General features: G+C 59.8%; 1 protein-coding gene across 2 annotated transcripts; it reads left to right on the top strand.

Moving 5' to 3' along the window:
* Nucleotides 1-694: 694 nt before the first annotated feature.
* YBX2 (Y-box binding protein 2) lies at nt 695-19,328 on the top strand. 2 transcript variants are annotated; one of them, XM_066590120.1, is made up of 10 exons: nt 695-792; nt 13,979-14,042; nt 14,112-14,145; nt 15,510-15,599; nt 15,718-15,993; nt 16,148-16,245; nt 18,543-18,696; nt 18,781-18,885; nt 19,051-19,112; nt 19,185-19,328. In XM_066590120.1, the coding sequence occupies exons 1-9, from the start codon at nt 696-698 to the stop codon at nt 19,096-19,098; spliced, it is 966 nt and encodes a 321-aa protein (XP_066446217.1). In that variant the 5' UTR covers nt 695; the 3' UTR covers nt 19,099-19,112; nt 19,185-19,328. The 2 variants fall into 2 exon arrangements, with proteins under 2 accessions (XP_066446217.1, XP_066446218.1); XM_066590121.1 differs by having other exon boundaries at nt 19,051-19,116.
* Nucleotides 19,329-22,858: the final 3,530 nt, after the last annotated feature.

Below are 22,858 nucleotides of genomic sequence, written 5' to 3'. Positions count from 1 at the left end.
TGTATATTACACTATACAGGTGTCTGTCAGGGGGATATTACATATCACATGTGTATAATACACTATACAGGTGTCTGTCAGGAGGATATTACATATCACATGTGTATATTACACTATACAGGTGTCTGTCAGGAGGATATTACATATCACATGTGTATATTACACTATACAGGCACCTGTCAGGAGGATATTACATATCACATGTGTATATTACACTATACAGGTGTCTGTCAGGGGGATATTACATATCACATGTCTGTATTACACTATACAGGGACCCGTCAATGCAGACAATAACCCACTACTGGCCAATGACCTGTCAGCTCCCATGAATGTGCGGCTATAGCCATTGGGAACGGCCACTGTCGTCGTCGGATCATTACAGCCTCAGCCAGCAGCGCCCCCTTGGTCAGCAGCCAATTACAATCGAGACACGTGAGAAGCAAAGACACATTACCGGTTTGTTTTTCCCGCCTAGCTTACCCGACGTGATGGCGTGGGTGGAGTCTCGGAGAATCCTCCAATCATCAGAGACGATGAGAGATTGACGTTCAAAAGGACCATTCAGAGGCAGGCGGGCCGCTCCCCTGAGGTATATAAGCAGCCGGCGGAGGGCGGGCTTTGGCGCAGTTTGCTGACAGATAGAGGCGGGGCTGCACGGAACACAGCGCTAATCCACAGCGACCGCCTAGGAGATGAGCGAGGTGGAGCTCCAAGGCCCCGAGCAGGCCGCCCCGACAACCGACGACAGGCAACAGACGGCTAGGAGCCAAGCGGACAAGAAGGTGCTGGGTGAGTACCTCACGTCTGCTGTCAGTAGGGGCTGGTATACCGCGTCCGTTAGAGGGTGTGTCTTCAAATATTGTGTGTCCCCCCTGTGTATAGCTACAATATAGACCACGCCGCTCCCCCTGGGTACAGCTACAATATAGAGACCATGCCCCTCCCCCTGGGTACAGCTACAATATAGAGACCATGCCCCTCCCCCTGGGTACGGCTACGATATAGAGAGACCGCGCCCCTCCCCCTGGGTACGGCTACGATATAGAGAGACCGCGCCCCTCCCCCTGGGTACGGCTACAATATAGAGACCATGCCCCTCCCCCTGGGTACGGCTACGATAGAGAGATCCCGCGCCCCTCCCCCTGGGTACGGCTACGATAGAGAGATCCCGCGCCCCTCCCCCTGGGTACGGCTACGATAGAGAGATCCCGCGCCCCTCCCCCTGGGTACGGCTACGATAGAGAGATCCCGCGCCCCTCCCCCTGGGTACGGCTACGATAGAGAGATCCCGCGCCCCTCCCCCTGGGTACGGCTACGATAGAGAGATCCCGCGCCCCTCCCCCTGGGTACGGCTACGATAGAGAGATCCCGCGCCCCTCCCCCTGGGTACGGCTACGATAGAGAGATCCCGCGCCCCTCCCCCTGGGTACGGCTACGATAGAGAGATCCCGCGCCCCTCCCCCTGGGTACGGCTACGATAGAGAGATCCCGCGCCCCTCCCCCTGGGTACGGCTACGATAGAGAGATCCCGCGCCCCTCCCCCTGGGTACGGCTACGATAGAGAGATCCCGCGCCCCTCCCCCTGGGTACGGCTACGATAGAGAGATCCCGCGCCCCTCCCCCTGGGTACGGCTACGATAGAGAGATCCCGCGCCCCTCCCCCTGGGTACGGCTACGATAGAGAGATCCCGCGCCCCTCCCCCTGGGTACGGCTACGATAGAGAGATCCCGCGCCCCTCCCCCTGGGTACGGCTACGATAGAGAGATCCCGCGCCCCTCCCCCTGGGTACGGCTACGATAGAGAGATCCCGCGCCCCTCCCCCTGGGTACGGCTACGATAGAGAGATCCCGCGCCCCTCCCCCTGGGTACGGCTACGATAGAGAGATCCCGCGCCCCTCCCCCTGGGTACGGCTACGATAGAGAGATCCCGCGCCCCTCCCCCTGGGTACGGCTACGATAGAGAGATCCCGCGCCCCTCCCCCTGGGTACGGCTACGATAGAGAGATCCCGCGCCCCTCCCCCTGGGTACGGCTACGATAGAGAGATCCCGCGCCCCTCCCCCTGGGTACGGCTACGATAGAGAGATCCCGCGCCCCTCCCCCTGGGTACGGCTACGATAGAGAGATCCCGCGCCCCTCCCCCTGGGTACGGCTACGATAGAGAGATCCCGCGCCCCTCCCCCTGGGTACGGCTACGATAGAGAGATCCCGCGCCCCTCCCCCTGGGTACGGCTACGATAGAGAGATCCCGCGCCCCTCCCCCTGGGTACGGCTACGATAGAGAGATCCCGCGCCCCTCCCCCTGGGTACGGCTACGATAGAGAGATCCCGCGCCCCTCCCCCTGGGTACGGCTACGATAGAGAGATCCCGCGCCCCTCCCCCTGGGTACGGCTACGATAGAGAGATCCCGCGCCCCTCCCCCTGGGTACGGCTACGATAGAGAGATCCCGCGCCCCTCCCCCTGGGTACGGCTACGATAGAGAGATCCCGCGCCCCTCCCCCTGGGTACGGCTACGATAGAGAGATCCCGCGCCCCTCCCCCTGGGTACGGCTACGATAGAGAGATCCCGCGCCCCTCCCCCTGGGTACGGCTACGATAGAGAGATCCCGCGCCCCTCCCCCTGGGTACGGCTACGATAGAGAGATCCCGCGCCCCTCCCCCTGGGTACGGCTACGATAGAGAGATCCCGCGCCCCTCCCCCTGGGTACGGCTACGATAGAGAGATCCCGCGCCCCTCCCCCTGGGTACGGCTACGATAGAGAGATCCCGCGCCCCTCCCCCTGGGTACGGCTACGATAGAGAGATCCCGCGCCCCTCCCCCTGGGTACGGCTACGATAGAGAGATCCCGCGCCCCTCCCCCTGGGTACGGCTACGATAGAGAGATCCCGCGCCCCTCCCCCTGGGTACGGCTACGATAGAGAGATCCCGCGCCCCTCCCCCTGGGTACGGCTACGATAGAGAGATCCCGCGCCCCTCCCCCTGGGTACGGCTACGATAGAGAGATCCCGCGCCCCTCCCCCTGGGTACGGCTACGATAGAGAGATCCCGCGCCCCTCCCCCTGGGTACGGCTACGATAGAGAGATCCCGCGCCCCTCCCCCTGGGTACGGCTACGATAGAGAGATCCCGCGCCCCTCCCCCTGGGTACGGCTACGATAGAGAGATCCCGCGCCCCTCCCCCTGGGTACGGCTACGATAGAGAGATCCCGCGCCCCTCCCCCTGGGTACGGCTACGATAGAGAGATCCCGCGCCCCTCCCCCTGGGTACGGCTACGATAGAGAGATCCCGCGCCCCTCCCCCTGGGTACGGCTACGATAGAGAGATCCCGCGCCCCTCCCCCTGGGTACGGCTACGATAGAGAGATCCCGCGCCCCTCCCCCTGGGTACGGCTACGATAGAGAGATCCCGCGCCCCTCCCCCTGGGTACGGCTACGATAGAGAGAGACCGCGCCCCTCCCCCTGGGTACGGCTACGATAGAGAGAGAGACCGCGCCCCTCCCCCTGGGTACGGCTACGATAGAGAGAGAGACCGCGCCCCTCCCCCTGGGTACGGCTACGATAGAGACCGCGCCCCTCCCCCTGGGTACGGCTACGATAGAGAGAGAGACCGCGCCCCTCCCCCTGGGTACGGCTACGATAGAGAGAGAGACCGCGCCCCTCCCCCTGGGTACGGCTACGATAGAGAGAGACCGCGCCCCTCCCCCTGGGTACGGCTACGATAGAGAGAGACCGCGCCCCCTCCCCCTGGGTACGGCTACGATAGAGAGAGACCGCGCCCCCTCCCCCCCCCCCCCCCGGGTCCGGCGACACGATAGAGAGCGCGCGTGCACTGTGGATGAGGGAGGCGATATAGGGGGGCGCTGCGCTGTGGATTAGGGGGGCGCTGCGCTGTGGATGAGGGATACAATGTAGGGGGCGCTGCGCTGTGGATGAGGGATACAATGTAGGGGCGCGGCGCTGTGGATGAGGGATACAATGTAGGGGCGCGGCGCTGTGGATGAGGGATACAATGTAGGGGGGCGCGGCGCTGTGGATGAGGGATACAATGTAGGGGGGCGCTGTGGATGAGGGATACAATGTAGGGGGGCGCTGTGGATGAGGGATACAATGTAGGGGGGCGCTGTGGATGAGGGATACAATGTAGGGGGGCGCTGTGGATGAGGGATACAATGTAGGGGGGCGCTGTGGATGAGGGATACAATGTAGGGGGGCGCTGTGGATGAGGGATACAATGTAGGGGGGCGCTGTGGATGAGGGATACAATGTAGGGGGGCGCTGTGGATGAGGGATACAATGTAGGGGGGCGCTGTGGATGAGGGATACAATGTAGGGGGGCGCTGTGGATGAGCGATACAATGTAGGGGGGCGCTGTGGATGAGGGATACAATGTAGGGGGGCGCTGTGGATGAGGGATACAATGTAGGGGGGCGCTGTGGATGAGGGATACAATGTAGGGGGGCGCTGTGGATGAGGGATACAATGTAGGGGGGCGCTGTGGATGAGGGATACAATGTAGGGGGGCGCTGTGGATGAGGGATACAATGTAGGGGGGCGCGGTGCTGTGGATGAGGGATACAATATAGGGGGGCGCTGCGCTGTGGATGAGGGATACAATATAGGGGGCGCTGTGGATGAGGGATACAATGTAAGGGGCGCTGGGCTGTGGATGAGGGATACAATATAGGGGGGCGCTGCGCTGTGGATGAGGGATACAATATAGGGGGGCGCTGTGCTGTGGATGAGGGATACAATATAGGGGGGCGCTGTGCTGTGGATGAGGGATACAATGTAGGGCGGTGAATGAGGGATACAATGTAGGGGGGCGGCGCTGTGGATGAGGGATACTATATAGGGGGGCGGCGCTGTGGATGAGGGATACTATATAGGGGGGCGGCGCTGTGGATGAGGGATACAATGTAGGGCGGTGAATGAGGGATACAATGTAGGGGGGCGGCGCTGTGGATGAGGGATACTATATAGGGGGGCGGCGCTGTGGATGAGGGATACAATGTAGGGCGGTGAATGAGGGGAACAATGTAGGGGGGCGCTGCGCTGTGGATGAGGGATACAATATAGGGGGGCGCTGCGCTGTGGATGAGGGATACAATATAGGGGGGCGCTGCGCTGTGGATGAGGGATACAATGTAGGGGGCGCTGTGGATGAGGGATACAATGTAGGGCGGTGAATGAGGGATACAATGTAGGGGGCGCTGCGCTGTGGATGAGGGATACAATGTAGGGGTGTGCTGCGCTGTGGATGAGGGATACAATGTAGGGCGGTCAATGAGGGATACAATGTAGGGGGCGCTGCGCTGTGGATGAGGGGTACAATGTAGGGGGGCGGCGCTGCGGATGAGGGATGCAATATAGGGGGGGCCGTGCTGTGGATGAGGGATACAATGTAGGGCGGCGTGGTGCTGTGGATGAGGGATACAATATAGGGGGGCGCTGCGCTGTGGATGAGGGGTACAATGTAGGGTAGCACAGTGCTGTGGATGAGGGGTACAATGTAGGGGGGGCCGTGCTGTGGATGAGGGGTACAATGTAGGGTGGCGCAGTGCTGTGGATGAGGGATACAATATAGGGGCGTGCTGCGCTGTGGAGAGCTTTGTGGATGAAGGTAGCGAATGTACAGCTAATATATGTATACATACCATGCCCCTCCCCCCTGTGTACAGCTACTGTTTATATATAACCATGCCCCTCCCCCTGTGTAGGTCACGCCCCTCCCCGGTGTGCCTCCTCTATATTCTGCACCCCTGATACATTGTGCCCTCCTGCCGGTCCCCGTACGGTGTCATATACTCCCTTGTATACAGTGTCACACCCCTCCCCCGGTGTGCCGCCTCTATATTCTGTACCCCTGATACATTGTGCCCTCCTGCCGGTCCCCGTACGGTGTCATATACTCCCCTGTATACAGTGTCATACCCCTCCCCCGGTGTGCCCTCCTGCCGGTCCCTGTACGGTGTCATATACTCCCCTGTATACAGTGTCGCCCCTCCCCCGGTGTGCCCTCCTGCCGGTCCCCGTACGGTGTCATATACTCCCCTGTATACAGTGTCGCCCCTCCCCCGGTGTGCCGCCTCTATATTCTGCACCCCTGATACATTGTGCCCTCCTGCCGGTCCCCGCACGGTGTCATATACTCCTCTGTATACAGTGTGTCACGCCCCTCCCCCGGTGTGCCGCATCTCTATTCTGCACCCCTGATACATTGTGCCCTCCTGCCGGTCCCCGCACGGTGTCATATACTCCCCTGTATACAGTGTGTCACGCCCCTCCCCCGGTGTGCCCTCCTGCCGGTCCCTGTACGGTGTCATATACTCCCCTGTATACAGTGTCGCCCCTCCCCCGGTGTGCCCTCCTGCCGGTCCCTGTACGGTGTCATGTACTCCTCTGTATACAGTGGCACACCCCTCCCCCGGTGTGCCGCCTCTATATTCTGCACCCCTGATACATTGTGCCCTCCTGCCGGTCCCCGTACGGTGTCATATACTCCCCTGTATACAGTGTCGCCCCTCCCCCGGTGTGCCCTCCTGCCGGTCCCTGTACGGTGTCATATACTCCCCTGTATACAGTGTCGCCCCTCCCCCGGTGTGCCCTCCTGCCGGTCCCTGTACGGTGTCATGTACTCCCCTGTATACAGTGTGTCGCCCCTCCCCCGGTGTGCCCTCCTGCCGGTCCCCGTACGGTGTCATGTACTCCTCTGTATACAGTGTCACACCCCTCCCCCGGTGTGCCGGCTCTATATTCTGCACCCCTGATACATTGTGCCCTCCTGCCGGTCCCCGTACGGTGTCATATACTCCCCTGTATACAGTGTCGCCCCTCCCCCAGTGTGCCCTCCTGCCGGTCCCTGTACGGTGTCATGTACTCCCCTGTATACAGTGTCACGCCCCTCCCCCGCTGTGCCGCCTCTATATTCTGCGCCCCTGATACATTGTGCCCTCCTGCCGGTCCCCGTACGGTGTCATGTACTCCCCTGTATACAGTGTGTGTCGCCCCTCCCCCGGTGTGCCCTCCTGCCGGTCCCCGTACGGTGTCATGTACTCCTCTGTATACAGTCACACCCCTCCCCCGGTGTGCCGCCTCTATATTCTGCACCCCTGATACATTGTGCCCTCCTGCCAGTCCCCGTACGGTGTCATATACTCCCCTGTATACAGTGTCGCCCCTCCCCCGGTGTGCCCTCCTGCCGGTCCCTGTACGGTGTCATGTACTCCCCTGTATACAGTGTCACGCCCCTCCCCCGCTGTGCCGCCTCTATATTCTGCGCCCCTGATACATTGTGCCCTCCTGCCGGTCCCCGTACGGTGTCATGTACTCCCCTGTATACAGTGTGTGTCGCCCCTCCCCCGGTGTGCCCTCCTGCCGGTCCCCGTACGGTGTCATGTACTCCTCTGTATACAGTCACACCCCTCCCCCGGTGTGCCGCCTCTATATTCTGCACCCCTGATACATTGTGTCCTCCTGCCGGTCCCTGTACGGTGTCATATACTGCCCTGTATACAGTGTCACGCCCCTCCCCCGGTGTGCCCTCCTGCCGGTCCCTGTACTGTGTCATATACTCCCCTGTATACAGTGTCGCTCCCTCCCCCGGTGTGCCCTCCTGCCGGTCCCCATACGGTGTCATGTACTCCCCTTTATACAGTGTGTCGCCCCTCCCCCGGTGTGCCCTCCTGCCGGTCCCCATACGGTGTCATGTACTCCCCTTTATACAGTGTGTCGCCCCTCCCCCGGTGTGCCCTCCTGCCGGTCCCCGTACGGTGTCATATACTCCCTTGTATACAGTGTGTTGCCCCTCCCCCGGTGTGCCCTCCTGCCGGTCCCCGTACGGTGTCATATACTCCCCTGTATACAGTGTGTGTCACACCCCTCCCCCGGTGTGCCGCCTCTATATTCTGCACCCCTGATACATTGTGTCCTCCTGCCGGTCCCCGTACGGTGTCATGTACTCCCCTGTATACAGTGTGTCGCCCCTCCCCCGGTGTGCCGCCTCTTTATTCTGCACCCCTGATACATTGTGCCCTCCTGCCGGTCCCCGTACGGTGTCATATACTCCCCTGTATACAGTGTCATACCCCTCCCCCGGTGTGCCCTCCTGCCGGTCCCCGTACGGTGTCATGTACTCCCCTGTATACAGTGTCACACCCCTCCCCCGGTGTGCCCTCCTGCCGGTCCCCGTACGGTGTCATGTACTCCCCTGTATACAGTGTCACGCCCCTCCCCCGGTGTGCCCTCCTGCCGGTCCCCGTACGGTGTCATATACTCCCCTGTATACAGTGTCGCCCCCTCCCCCGGTGTGCCGCCTCTATATTCTGCACCCCTGATACATTGTGCCCTCCTGCCGGTCCCCGTACGGTGTCATATACTCCCCTGTATACAGTGTCATACCCCTCCCCCGGTGTGCCCTCCTGCCGGTCCCTGTACGGTGTCATATACTCCCCTGTATACAGTGTCGCCCCCTCCCCCGGTGTGCCGCCTCTATATTCTGCACCCCTGATACATTGTACCCTCCTGCCGATCCCCGTACGATGTCATATACTCCCCTGTATACAGTGTCGCCCCTCCCCCGGTGTGCCGCCTCTATATTCTGCACCCCTGATACATTGTGCCCTCCTGCCGGTCCCCGTACGGTGTCATATACTCCCCTGTATACAGTGTCATACCCCTCCCCCGGTGTGCCCTCCTGCCGGTCCCCGTACGGTGTCATATACTCCCCTGTATACAGTGTCGCCCCCTCCCCCGGTGTGCCGCCTCTATATTCTGCACCCCTGATACATTGTACCCTCCTGCCGATCCCCGTACGGTGTCATATACTCCCCTGTATACAGTGTCGCCCCTCCCCCGGTGTGCCGCCTCTATATTCTGCACCCCTGATACATTGTGCCCTCCTGCCGGTCCCCGTACGGTGTCATATACTGCCCTGTATACAGTGTCACGCCCCTCCCCCGGTGTGCCCTCCTGCCGGTCCCCGTACTGTGTCATATACTCCCCTGTATACAGTGTCGCCCCCTCCCCCGGTGTGCCGCCTCTATATTCTGCACCCCTGATACATTGTACCCTCCTGCCGATCCCCGTACGGTGTCATATACTCCCCTGTATACAGTGTCGCCCCTCCCCCGGTGTGCCGCCTCTATATTCTGCACCCCTGATACATTGTGCCCTCCTGCCGGTCCCCGTACGGTGTCATATACTGCCCTGTATACAGTGTCACGCCCCTCCCCCGGTGTGCCCTCCTGCCGGTCCCCGTACGGTGTCATATACTGCCCTGTGTTAGCGCAATTTTCGCTATTTCAGATATACTGTGCGTTTCCAAATTAAATATGTGCAGGCCTGGAGAGCCTTTCAAAGATCACACGTCTGACCATCATGTGTCCCAAAAGAATCTCTTTATTAAGCGCGGGTAAAACTTAAATAAGTTTCAACACAGGAAGTATACAGTTACATCATTTAGCGTGCTGATTGGTCGTTTTCAGAGGGAGGTATTTGTGAGGTAGCTTGTGATGTCATCCATCTGGGAGGAACTTCAGTGAGCACGCTCAGTTCATTCTTGAATTTGGTCTCATGAGAAGAACATCCTGTTTCTCCTCTCTGCTTGACCAAGATAAAGACAATCCTAGATAGGTTTCTGCCAGTTAGAACCGGTTTGACCAGTTCTTGGACACACACTGCTCCTCCAATTCTTGTGGAGGTGGTGGGGGGGGGGGGGGGGGCGATGTTCCCTTCCCCCAAAGGATTAGACCATTATTGACAAAATACAGTATAGTCACAGTTGACAACAGAAAATACATATAGGATATCTCCCACACCCGTATACAGTGTCACGCCCCCTCCCCCGGTGTGCCGCCTCTATATTCTGCACCCCTGATACATTGTGCCCTCCTGCCCGTCCCCGTACGGTGTCATATACTGCCCTGTATACAGTGTCACACCCCTCCCCCGGTGTGCCGCCTCTATATTCTGCACCCCTGATACATTGTGCCCTCCTGCCGCTCCCCGTACGGCGTCATATACTCCCCTGTATACAGTGTCACACCCCTCCCCCGGTGTGCCGCCTCTATAGTCTGCACCCCTGATACATTGTGCCCTCCTGCCGGTCCCCGTAAGTGTCATATACTCCCCTGTATACAGTGTGTGTGTGTGTGTGTGTGTGTGTGTGTGTGTCGCTCCTCCCCCGGTGTGCCCTCCTGCCGATCCCCGTACTGTGTCATATACTCCCCTGTATACAGTGTCACGCCCCTCCCCCGGTGTGCCCTCCTGCCGGTCCCCGTACGGTGTCATATACTCCCCTGTATACAGTGTGTGTGTGTGTGTGTGTGTGTGTGTGTGTGTGTGTGTGTCGCTCCTCCCCCGGTGTGCCCTCCTGCCGGTCCCCGTACTGTGTCATATACTCCCCTGTATACAGTGTCGCCCCTCCCCCGGTGTGCCCTCCTGCCGTTCCCCGTACGCTGTCATGTACTCCCCTGTATACAGTGTCACACCCCTCCCCCGGTGTGCCCTCCTGCCGGTCCCCGTACGGTGTCATGTACTCCCCTGTATACAGTGTCGCCCCTCCCCCGGTGTGCCCTCCTGCCGGTCCCCGTACGGTGTCATGTACTCCCCTGTATACAGTGTCGCCCCTCCCCCGGTGTGCCCTCCTGCCGGTCCCCGTACGGTGTCATGTACTCCCCTGTATAGTGTCACGCCCCTCCCCCGGTGTGCCCTCCTGCCGGTCCCCGTACGGTGTCATGTACTCCCCTGTATACAGTGTGTGTCGCCCCTCCCCCGGTGTGCCCTCCTGCCGGTCCCCGTACGGTGTCATATACTCCCCTGTATACAGTGTCACGCCCCTCCCCCGGTGTGCCCTCCTGCCGGTCCCCGTACGGTGTCATATACTCCCCTGTATACAGTGTCATACCCCTCCCCCGGTGTGCCCTCCTGCCGGTCCCCGTACGGTGTCATGTACTCCCCTGTATACAGTGGCACGCCCCTCCCCCGGTGTGCCCTCCTGCCGGTCCCTGTACGGTGTCATATACTCCCCTGTATACAGTGTGTGTGTCGCCCCTCCCCCGGTGTGCCCTCCTGCCGGTCCCCGTACGGTGTCATGTACTCCCCTGTATACAGTGTCATACCCCTCCCCCGGTGTGCCCTCCTGCCGGTCCCCGTACGGTGTCATGTACTCCCCTGTATACAGTGTGTGTCGCCCCTCCCCCGGTGTGCCCTCCTGCCGGTCCCCGTACGGTGTCATATACTCCCCTGTATACAGTGTCACGCCCCTCCCCCGGTGTGCCCTCCTGCCGGTCCCCGTACGGTGTCATATACTCCCCTGTATACAGTGTCATACCCCTCCCCCGGTGTGCCCTCCTGCCGGTCCCCGTACGGTGTCATGTACTCCCCTGTATACAGTGGCACGCCCCTCCCCCGGTGTGCCCTCCTGCCGGTCCCTGTACGGTGTCATATACTCCCCTGTATACAGTGTGTGTGTCGCCCCTCCCCCGGTGTGCCCTCCTGCCGGTCCCCGTACGGTGTCATGTACTCCCCTGTATACAGTGTCATACCCCTCCCCCGGTGTGCCCTCCTGCCGGTCCCCGTACGGTGTCATGTACTCCCCTGTATACAGTGTCGCCCCTCCCCCGGTGTGCCCTCCTGCCGGTCCCCGTACGGTGTCATATACTCCCCTGTATACAGTGTCACACTCCTCCCCCGGTGTGCCCTCCTGCCGGTCCCCGTACGGTGTCATGTACTCCCCTGTATACAGTGGCACGCCCCTCCCCCGGTGTGCCCTCCTGCCGGTCCCTGTACGGTGTCATATACTCCCCTGTATAGTGTCACACCCCTCCCCCGGTGTGCCCTCCTGCCGGTCCCCGTACGGTGTCATATACTCCCCTGTATACAGTGTGTGTGTGTCGCCCCTCCCCCGGTGTGCCCTCCTGCCGGTCCCCGTATGGTGTCATATACTCCCCTGTATACAGTGTCATACCCCTCCCCCGGTGTGCCCTCCTGCCGGTCCCCGTACGGTGTCATGTACTCCCCTGTATACAGTGTCGCCCCTCCCCCGGTGTGCCCTCCTGCCGGTCCCCGTACGGTGTCATATACTCCCCTGTATACAGTGTGTCACGCCCCTCCCCCGGTGTGCCCTCCTGCCGGTCCCCGTACGCTGTCATAAACTCCCCTGTATACAGTGTCGCCCCTCCCCCGGTGTGCCCTCCTGCCGGTCCCCGTACGGTGTTATGTACTCCCCTATATACAGTGTGTCGCCCCTCCCCCGGTGTGCCCTCCTGCCGGTCCCCGTACAGTGTCATATACTCCCCTGTATACAGTGTCGCCCCTCCCCCGGTGTGCCCTCCTGCCGATCCCCGTACGGTGTCATATACTCCCCTGTATACAGTGTCGCCCCTCCCCCGGTGTGCCCTCCTGCCGGTCCCCGTACGGTGTCATGTACTCCCCTGTATACAGTGTCGCCCCTCCCCCGGTGTGCCCTCCTGCCAGTCCTTGTACGGTGTCATGTTCTCCCTTGTATACAGTGTCACGCCCCTCCCCCGGTGTGCCCTCCTGCCGGTCCCCGTACGGTGTCATATACTCCCCTGTATACAGTGTCACGCCCCTCCCCCGGTGTGCCCTCCTGCCGGTCCCCGTACGGTGTCATATACTCCCCTGTGTACAGTGTGTGTCGCCCCTCCCCCAGTGTGCCCTCCTGCCGCTCCCCGTACGGTGTCATATACTTCCCTGTATACAGTGTCACACCCCTCTCCCGGTGTGCCCTCCTGCCGGTCCCCGTACGGTGTCATATACTCCCCTGTATACAGTGTCGCCCCTCCCCCCGGTGTGCCCTCCTGCTGCTCCCCGTACGGTGTCATGTACTCCCCTGTATACAGTGTGTCGCCCCTCCCCCGCTGTGCCCTCCTGCCGGTCCCCGTACGGTGTTATGTACTCCCCTATATACAGTGTGTCGCCCCTCCCCCGGTGTGCCCTCCTGCCGGTCCCCGTACGGTGTCATATACTCCCCTGTATACAGTGTCGCCCCTCCCCCGGTGTGCCCTCCTGCCGGTCCCCGTACGGTGTCATATACTCCCCTGTATACAGTGTCGCCCCTCCCCCGGTGTGCCCTCCTGCCGGTCCCCGTACGGTGTCATATACTCCCCTGTATACAGTGTCGCCCCTCCCCCGGTGTGCCCTCCTGCCGGTCCCCGTACGATGTCATGTACTCCCCTGTATACAGTGTGTCGCCCCTCCCCCGGTGTGCCCTCCTGCCGGTCCCCGTACGGTGTCATGTACTCTCCTGTATACAGTGTGTCGCCCCTCCCCCGGTGTGCCCTCCTGCCGCTCCCCGTACGGTGTCATGTACTCCCCTGTATACAGTGTCGCCCCTCCCCCGGTGTGCCCTCCTGCCGCTCCCCGTACGGTGTCATGTACTCCCCTGTATACAGTGTGTCGCCCCTCCCCCGGTGTGCCCTCCTGCCGATCCCCGTACGGTGTCATGTACTCCCCTGTATACAGTGTGTCGCCCCTCCCCCGGTGTGCCCTCCTGCCGCTCCCCGTACGGTGCCATGTACTCCCCTGTATACAGTGTCGCCCCTCCCCCGGTGTGCCCTCCTGCCGGTCCCCGTACGGTGTCATGTACTCCCCTGTATACAGTGTCGCCCCTCCCCCGGTGTGCCCTCCTGCCGGTCCCCGTACGGTGTCATGTACTCCCCTGTATACAGTGTCGCCCCTCCCCCGGTGTGCCCTCCTGCCGGTCCTTGTACGGTGTCATGTACTCCCCTGTATACAGTGTCGCCCCTCCCCCGGTGTGCCCTCCTGCCGGTCCCCGTACGGTGTCATGTACTCCCCTGTATACAGTGTCGCCCCTCCCCCGGTGTGCCCTCCTGCCGGTCCTTGTACGGTGTCATATACTCCCCTGTATACAGTGCTGTGCGGTGATGTCTGCGGGGGTCTTATGTTCACGCTTTGAGCTGATACCTTCTAACGGGGTCTCCTTTCTCCGCAGCCAATCAGGTTCAGGGGACGGTGAAATGGTTTAACGTTCGGAATGGATATGGCTTCATCAACCGGTATGTGGGTGTAACGGGGCCCGGGGCCCGGCCGCCTGCAGCCCGCACTAACTCTACTTCTCTTCACAGGAACGACACAAAGGATGATGTGTTTGTCCACCAGGTAACGGCGGCCAAATGGGCTAAGGGGGCAAGTGGCAGCGTATATGGGGGCTGCGTTGGGAAGGAAGGGCTTGTCTATTAGGTGGCGACTGCGAGTTGAGCGGGAGGGGGGCTTAAACGGGCAAGAGCTGCAGGTGGCAGAGGGGGGTGTGGAGGCTCTTATGGGGAGGTGGAAGAGGGTGGAGGTGGCCTATATGGGGGTTGTGGGTGGAAGGGGGGGGGGGGGGGTGGCCGATGGATGGGGGTGGCCGATGGATGGTGGTGGCCGATGGATGGTGGTGGCCTATATAGGTTGCGGGCGGCAGCATATATGGGAGGGGGGGGTCATGGCTTATATGGGGAGAGCTGCAGGTGGAGGGAGGGGGGGGAGAGGCGGCGGCCCTGCGGGAGGGAGGGGGGGGAGAGGCGGCGGCCCTGCGGGAGGGAGGGGGGGGAGAGGCGGCGGACCTGCGGGAGGGAGGGGGGGGGGAGAGGCGGCGGCCCTGCGGGAGGGAGGGGGGGGGGGAGAGGCGGCGGCCCTGCGGGAGGGAGAGGGGGGGGGGGGGGGGAGAGGCGGCGGCCCTGCGGGAGGTCGAGGGGGGGGGGGGAGAGGCGGCGGCCCTGCGGGAGGTCGAGGGGGGGGGGGGGGGGAGAGGTGGCGGCGGCCCTGCGGGAGGGAGAGGGGGGGGGGGGGGGGGAGAGGTGGCGGCGGCCCTGCGGGAGGGGGGGGGGGTTGTTGAGAGGTGGCGGCGGCCCTGCGGGAGGGGGGGGGGGTTGTTGAGAGGTGGCGGCGGCCCTGCGGGAGGGGGGGGGGGTTGTTGAGAGGTGGCGGCGGCCCTGCGGGAGGGGGGGGGGGTTGTTGAGAGGTGGCGGCGGCCCTGCGGGAGGGGGGGGGGGGTTGTTGAGAGGTGGCGGCGGCCCTGCGGGAGGGGGGGGGGGTTGTTGAGAGGTGGCGGCGGCCCTGCGGGAGGGGGGGGGGGGGGGTTGTTTAGAGGTGGCGGCGGCCCTCCGGGAGGGGGGGGGGGGGTTGAGAGGTGGCGGCGGCCCTCCGGGAGGGGGGGGGGGGTTGAGAGGTGGCGGCGGCCTTGTGGGAGGAGAGGTGGCCCTGTGGGGGTGGGGTGGATGTTTGTCACTTCTCTAAAGTGGGTTAGGTAATATCCGCTGCTGGGTGTTGTCTGTACGGAGCAGCCAGAGGTTGTGCTACACATTGCTGACCTGTAGGTGGCATCATTGCTCCAGCTGACCAGCCCATAAAGTGATGGTTTATCTTGATGTGCCTCCAGATGCTGGGTGGGACATCCATGTCTGGCGTTATCGGCGGTCTCTTAGTATTTGGGGGGTCTTCCCTGCTTTATGTCATGAGTTGGATGCGCTCTGTCTCTTTAGACTGCCATAAAGAGGAACAATCCACGCAAGTTCCTTCGCAGCGTTGGGGACGGCGAGACGGTTGAGTTCGATGTTGTAGAAGGAGAAAAGGTTTGTGGCACTTGTGTCCGTGTCCTAGAGACTGCGGGGGGGTTAGACCCTGTATCATGGGGGTGCATGGTGACGACTATAGGGACAACCTACTCATGAGCTGCTGCTGTCTCTCCAGGGTGCTGAGGCTGCCAACGTCACCGGCCCTGGCGGCGTTCCGGTTAAAGGAAGTAGGTTTGCCCCCAACAGGCGGAGGTTTCGTCGGCGTTTCTACCGGCCGAGAGGAGATACTGCTGCTGAGTCTTCTGGAGAAGGGGTGAGCCCAGAGCCAGTGAGTGAAGGCGAACCAGCAGATGAGAGACCCCCACAGCGCCGGCGCCCTCCTCCCTTCTTCTACCGGAGACGGTTTGGACGGGGTCCGAGGCCACCAGCTCAGCGGGACTCTCGTGCGGAGGTGAGTTGTGAGGTGTACTTGCTGCAGAGCATCTCGCACTGGGTCTGTTCTAGACCAGCGCACACGGCTGCGGGGGTTCTAGCATCTCACTGTAACATGCTACATGTATGTCCTCCAGGCATTCGCTTGGTAGAATGATCTCCTTCTGTTGTAGAGTACAGAGACTAAAGAGCTGACGGCCTCGGACACCCCACCCAGTGCCGATGAGCAGCAGAGACCCGCTCCTCGCAGGTTCCGGCCCAGATTCCGCAGGTGAGAATTTGTAACCTCCGCCCGTATGAGCCGCTGCTCGGGCCATCCGTGTTTCATGCTCCTATCCACTGCTCGTGCGTCTTGGTGGTCAGCTAGTGTGGTGGTGAATTCGTACAGACAGTCTGGGGGGGAAATGAACTGCTACCCGCACGCACAGACATCTCTTCCCAAAGGGGTGCTGTCTAGTTTGATGGGTGAAGATGACAGACTGGCAGCAAGAGATGGGATGGTATGTGCATACTGGCAGCCTAGGACACCCTGCACGGCTGACATCACTAAGGCTGCCAGTGGCAGGCACTCTCTGGGGTACCTAGACCTGAGGGAGCTGGATCTTCATCCGCATCCAGTTATACACCGTGGGGTCTCACCAGTTACTAAGGCCCCGTTGCCACTACATGAGCTGCACTGGTCCTGACCACCCATAGATTGCGGAGGGGCGCAGCGATGGGATGCCTGCCGTCAGGCCGGAACGTGTCCAGTGAACAGATGCTAAGTGAACCACAACAGTCTTTACCGATGGTGCAAGAAGTGGCTGAGTCTGAAGCTGCGCAGGAGGATTGTCACTGAGGGCGCTGGCCGTACACTTAGTATCACAGCAGCGGGCGCGCACAGACCCGGCAGAACTCCTCAACCGCGTCGCTGAAGCTCTGATCCTCCCGTGTGACAGCATCTGGGGGTTTAGCCTACCAGCAGGCCTCGCACGCACATCTTAGGTCCACTGAAAACAATGGGCGATGTGTTCAGGGGAACATGAGAGAAGTGGCAGTGCTTCCTACCTCACAGCATCGCTCATGCGTATTCAGAAGAGTGCTGCTCATGAGTGCAAATCATGTTTGGTGCTGGTGTGAATGTAGCCTTACTGCTTACAAGGTACTTCTAGCCCCCAGCAGGATGAGGCTTGTAGTGTCTAACAAATCCCTCAAGATGTCGGCTCGGCATGTGGCTGCTCGCTGCAGGCATGCGGAGCCGGTCTTGTTTCTGATCCTCTTTAACCCCTTCATGTTGCTTGTATGGAGTGGCAATGGGAGCCTATCTCGCTCCACACAGCAGGTACCAGATGTCGCCTGCAACAGTGGCGATCAGCTGTTAACCCACTAAATGCCCGATTAAATATCAGGGGTCTTAATTTGCCTCCAGACATGAGATTGCAAGGTACGGTCATGGCAGCCTGTGGCCATCTGAAGTATCACTGAGCGATCAAATCAGGGAAACTGGCATCACTGCACCCGTAAGACTGATCCGGCATGGTGAGGACCACTCTAGTACTGTGCCATGAACACTAGAATGCCTAGAGGAAGTGGAGGACTGTCGGCGACCAGAATGGTGGTTACAGTAAAGCACGGAGGCCGGGGTGCCGAGCGACCCTCTGCTGCCCCGCCTGGACTTCACATACCCCGAGGCGGGTACTGTGGAAAAATACATGTCCCACAAAGAGCCCTCAAACCCATGGACCTAAGAGTAGGGAAGGAAATCCCCAGAAAGCTGCCATTAAAGGGTTAAACTAGATCCCGGGGTTCTCCCAGAAATACATCTTGGTCGTACTGTCTGCAATCCCACCTCAAGGAAGGAACTCCTCTCCTGGATGTCAACTTGTAAGAAGGTCTGTTACAAATCCCTGGAGGAAAGGTGTGGGGGTCCAGGGAGCCCAGTCATCCCCTCACCGGCCGCTGGGACCACCCATGTACCACTGCCAATGGGCAATGCTTGCTGGTAGAAACTAGATCCTAAAACTAACTGCCACACAAAGGCCAAAGGCCTGACTTCTGGGCTTGGGACAGTGTTCTAGCAACATGGCTGCTTCCTTCCCAGCACAGCGCCACCCTTGTCCATGGCATTGTCTGGTATTGCAGCTCGGCTTCCATTCCCTTCAATGGAGCTGAGCTGCAGTACTGCACAAGCCTATGGAGAGGGGTGGTGCTGTGTTGGGAAGGAAGCAGCCTGCATAGCCTCGGGTCGAGGGCAGATGTAGGTCTGTAAGTGTCTTGGCCGGTCACAAGGCTGTAGTACTGGCATGTACAAAGGGATATGGCGGGTTAGTGGATTAAGACTTTACAATGGTGCCTCTGCAAATCCAGCATGCATGGCCATATTAAGCATTACTCTAAACCTTGTAAAGGGGTGTGGCCACAAGGAACAGGTGTGTCCTGCTAGTAAAGGGGTGTGGCTTAAGATGCACTATTTTGTAATTAGAGGCTACTAGGTGTCTACAGATGTGCCGACTGATCTGGTGAGACCCCCAGTGATATATCTGGGGTCTTGAGCTGCAGAGTCTGAGCTGTTAGGATTGTTCTCTGCAGACCCTTCCGTCCGCGGCCTCCGCCCACCCCCGAGGGAGAAGCTGAAACCAGAGCTGCATCTAGCGAAGGCCCGCGTCCAGAGCCTCAGCGGCAGCGCAGCCGTCCGTACTTCCAGCGCCGCAGGCGGCCGGCCCCGGAACAAGCTGCTGCCCAGGTGAGACTCTGCTTTCATCTATTGGAGCACTAAAACGTGATTTCTGGTCAAATGGTCAGTTTGTAACAGGTCACTTTTTTATAGGGTGACGGAAAACCCCCAGCCGAGCCCTCACAAAGCGCCGCCGCAGAAGACGCTTCTGGCAAATCCTCCGATGCTCCTGCGGAGGCTGGCGAAGCGCATATCACAGTGAGTCCTACAGAAGCGTCCTAGCTGTATGTAGGATGGGGGCTCCCACCACACTGTGCAGGAAGTGGCCAGTCATGATGTGTTGCCCCCCAGTGCCCATGGTGGCATCCAAGGGTACAGGGCTTCCGTGGTCGTGTACTGATGACTGTATTCTCCCTCCTCCAGGTGCCTGCTCCGAGCGCTGCTGTGAAGGATAGCCTGGCAGTGGAGTGATGCATCCAGGAGCAGTAGGTGTGCTGATCCTCCCCCTCGGGCACATATGGGGGGAGTCTGTACTGACCAGTGTCCTTGTCCTGCAGGTACCAGGGAGGGTCCATCTTCCAGCTGCACACATGGATTGAGGTGGCACGGCGTGACCATGGAGGCTGACCACAGACTTCGGGACTTGTTTGCACTTGTTTGGGTTTTCTTTGTTGCACTGACTTGTGTGCTAGTAAAGATGGAAGAGCAGAGCCTCGGTGTCCTTGTCTTACTGCAGTGGTCACACGCGGGTCATGATACTGGGGTCTGTCCACTGCTCTCCAGTCGTTGGGGTAGTTGCCTGTAGTCGGGCGCAGCCTTCCTAAGGGGAGTTCCATGGTCCGAATACTCAGGTGGGCGACTGGTTACCCCTGTGGTGGAGGGAAGGCTATGGAAGCAACAACACTTACTGCTGTTTAAGGTAAATCGGCTTTGTAGTGATCTGCAGCTACTAGATGGGCTGTTAGAGCCTGGACGCATGATCTGCAGCCAAGGGTTTACACCAGTCCCATCTGCTTTACGTAGACTTCTAGTGGAGTCCGCTAATGCTGACTACTCCCGTTACTCCATCCTTGGTGCCGCATGGATTATTATGCAGCTCCTGCTTCAGCTTTCCCCATAACGTCTTGGTCGGCAACAAATCAGGGCTGCTCGTAAGTGAAGTGTGGGGACTGACTAGCCCTCATGGCTGTGGGACAACGCTCCATCCTGCGGAGACCAGTGCCCTATTGGTCTAAAGATGTTCAGCCGGAAGCTGGGAACTTCACTTAATGAGGTCTGGTGAAACTGCTTCAACTTTGGATCACTTGCCTTGTGCTCCTTGCTAACACGGCAAATCTCTGCTTTGAACTCCATCACAAATTCCTGACGACCCCAGCATTGACGCTTCGTAGCCCATGCCAGTATTAAGGCTTTAAAGAGATGTATAATGCTGTACAGGGGGGTCTGGAAAGTCCTCACACCCTCTTAACTCATTCTGCACTCAGTACCCCATAATGACAGTGACAACAGGACTAAAGAGATCTTTGTACATTCCTTAAGACTTCCGCAGTGCCGTAAGTATTCACACCCCTGGACTCTATTAGTCGGAGCCCCATTAGCAGTGATTCTGGCCTCCTGTCTTCTAGGGAATGATGTCACAAGGTTTCACACCCCTGGACTTGAGGATTTTTCTGGCCTGTCAGGTTGGATGAGGTCTGTCTGCAGACAGCCGTTGTCAGGTCTCTCCAGAGCTATTGCATTGGGTTCAGATCTCTGGGCCCTCAAGGATATTCAGTTGTCCCCACTCCTGGGTTGTTCTGGCTGGGGTCTTGGGGTCATTGTCTTGTTGGAAGGTGACCCTTCTGCACGGTCTGAGGTCTCTTGTGCTCTGGATCAGATGGTCATTATCTCTGTACTGCGCTCCATACACCCTGACCACTGTCCTCTTCTCCCAGCATGATACTCCACCACCAGGCTTCACTGTAGGGATGGTATTGGGCAGGTGATGAGCGGCGCCTGGTTTCCATCCACCCTGACTGGTCTCCCCTCCCCCAGCATGATACTCCACCACCAGGCTTCACTGTACAGATAGTATTGGGCAGGTGATGAGCGCCGCCTGGTTTCCATCCACCCTGACCAGTCTCCCCTCCCCCAGCATGATGCTCCACCACCAGGCTTCACTGTAGGGATGGTATTGGGCAGGTGATGAGCGCCGCCTGGTTTCCATCCACCCTGACCAGTCTCCCCTCCCCCAGCATGATACTCCACCACCAGGCTTCACTGTACAGATAGTATTGGGCAGGTGATGAGCGCCGCCTGGTTTCCATCCACCCTGACCAGTCTCCCCTCCCCCAGCATGATGCTCCACCACCAGGCTTCACTGTAGAGATAGTATTGGGCAGGTGATGAGCGCCGCCTGGTTTCCATCCACCCTGACCAGTCTCCCCTCCCCCAGCATGATACTCCACCACCAGGCTTCACTGTAGGGATGGTATTGGTCAGGTGATGAGCGGCGCCTGGCTTCCATCCACCCTGACTGGTCTCCCCTCCCCCAGCATGATACTCCACCACCAGGCTTCACTGTAGTAATGGTATTGGGCAGGTGATGAGCGGTGCCTGGTTTCCATCCACCCTGACTGGTCTCCCCTCCCCCACATGATGTTCCACCACCAGGCTTCACTGTAGGGATGGTATTGGTCAGGTGATGAGCGGCGCCTGGTTTCCATCCCCCCTGACTGGTCTCCCCTCCCCCAGCATGATACTTCACCACCAGGCTTCACTGTAGGGATGGTATTGGGCAGGTGATAAGCGGCACCTGGTATCCATCCACCCTGACTGGTCTCCCCTCCCCCAGCATGATACTTCACCACCAGGCTTCACTGTAGGGATGGTATTGGGCAGGTGATTAGCGGCACCTGGTATCCATCCACCCTGACCAGTCTCCCCTCCCCCAGCATGATGCTCCACCACCAGGCCTCACTGTAGTGGTAGTATTGGGCTGGTGATGAGTGGTGCCTGGCTTCTATTCACGCTGACCGATCTCCTCTTCCCACAGCTTGATGCTCCACCATCAGTCTTCACTGTAGGGATGGTATTGAGCTGGTGATAAGCGGCACCTGGTTTTCATCCACCCTGACTGGTCTCCCCTCCACCACCATGATGCTTCACTGTAGGGATAGTATTGGGCAGGTGATGAGCGGCGCCTGGTTTCCATCCACCCTGACTGGTCTCCCCTCCCCAGCATGATGCTCCACCACCAGGCTTCACTGTAGGGATGGTATTGGGCAGGTGATGAGCGGCACCTGGTTTCCATCCACCCTGACTAGTCTCCCCTCCCCCCAGCATGATGCTCCACCACCAGGCTTCACTGGGGAGATGGTATTGGGCAGGTGATGAGCGGCGCCTGGTTTCTATTCACGCTGACCGGTCTTCCCACAGCTTGATGCTCCACCATCAGCCTTCACTGTAGGGATGGTATTGGGCTGGTGATAAGCGGCACCTGGTTTTCATCCACCCTGACTGGTCTCCCCGCGACCACCATAATGCTTCACTGTAGGCATGGTATTGGGCAGGTGATGAGTGGTGCCTGGCTTCCATCCACGCTGTCTGGTCTCCCCTCCCCAGCATGATGCTTCACTCTTCTTCCCCCTTAGTCTGGTCGGTTGGCGGCTCTAGGAAGAGTCCTGGCTGTTCTTCCATGTAAGTATTATGGAGGCTGTTGGGCTCTTGGTCACCTCTCTTACAAGACCCTTCTCCCCCCTTACTTTGGGGGGGTCAGCGGCTCCAGAATAGTCCTGGTTCTTCCATGTAAGTATTATGAGGGCCACTGGGCTCTTGGTCTCCTCTCTTACAAGACCCTTCTCCCCTTAGTTTGGGGGTTGGTGGCTCTAGGAAGAGTACTGGTTCTTCCATGTAAGTTATGGGGGCTGCTGAGCTCTTGGTCACCTCTCTTACAAGACCTTTCTCCCCTTAGTTTGGGGGTCGGTGGCTCTAGGAAGAGTCCTGGTGGTTCTTCCATGCAAGTATTATGGGGCCGCTGGGCTCTTGGTCACCTCTCTTACAAGGCCCTTCTCCCCCTTAGTTTGGGGGTCGGTGGCTCTAGGAAGAGTCCTGGTGGTTCTTCCATGTAAGTATTATGGAGGCCGCTGGGCTCTTAGTTACCTCTCCTTCAAGACCCTTCTCCCCTTAGTTTGGGGGTCGGCGGCTCTAGGAAGAGTACTGGTTGTTCTTCCATGTAAGTATTATGGGGGCC

This window comes from Eleutherodactylus coqui, chromosome 2 (genome assembly GCF_035609145.1).
Source record: "Eleutherodactylus coqui strain aEleCoq1 chromosome 2, aEleCoq1.hap1, whole genome shotgun sequence".
NCBI classification, from domain to species: Eukaryota; Metazoa; Chordata; class Amphibia; order Anura; family Eleutherodactylidae; genus Eleutherodactylus; species Eleutherodactylus coqui.
This window is presented reverse-complemented; position numbering and strand designations above follow the sequence as displayed.

Excerpts from the sequence above, each read along its gene's own strand:
- YBX2 (XM_066590120.1), top strand. The coding sequence starts at position 696 with ATGAGCGAGGTGGAGCTCCAAGGCCCCGAGCAGGCCGCCCCGACAACC. Across the intron at positions 793-13,978 it reads AGCGGACAAGAAGGTGCTGG|CCAATCAGGTTCAGGGGACG; the intron begins GTGAGTACCTCA and ends CTTTCTCCGCAG. Across the intron at positions 14,146-15,509 it reads ATGATGTGTTTGTCCACCAG|ACTGCCATAAAGAGGAACAA; the intron begins GTAACGGCGGCC and ends CTGTCTCTTTAG.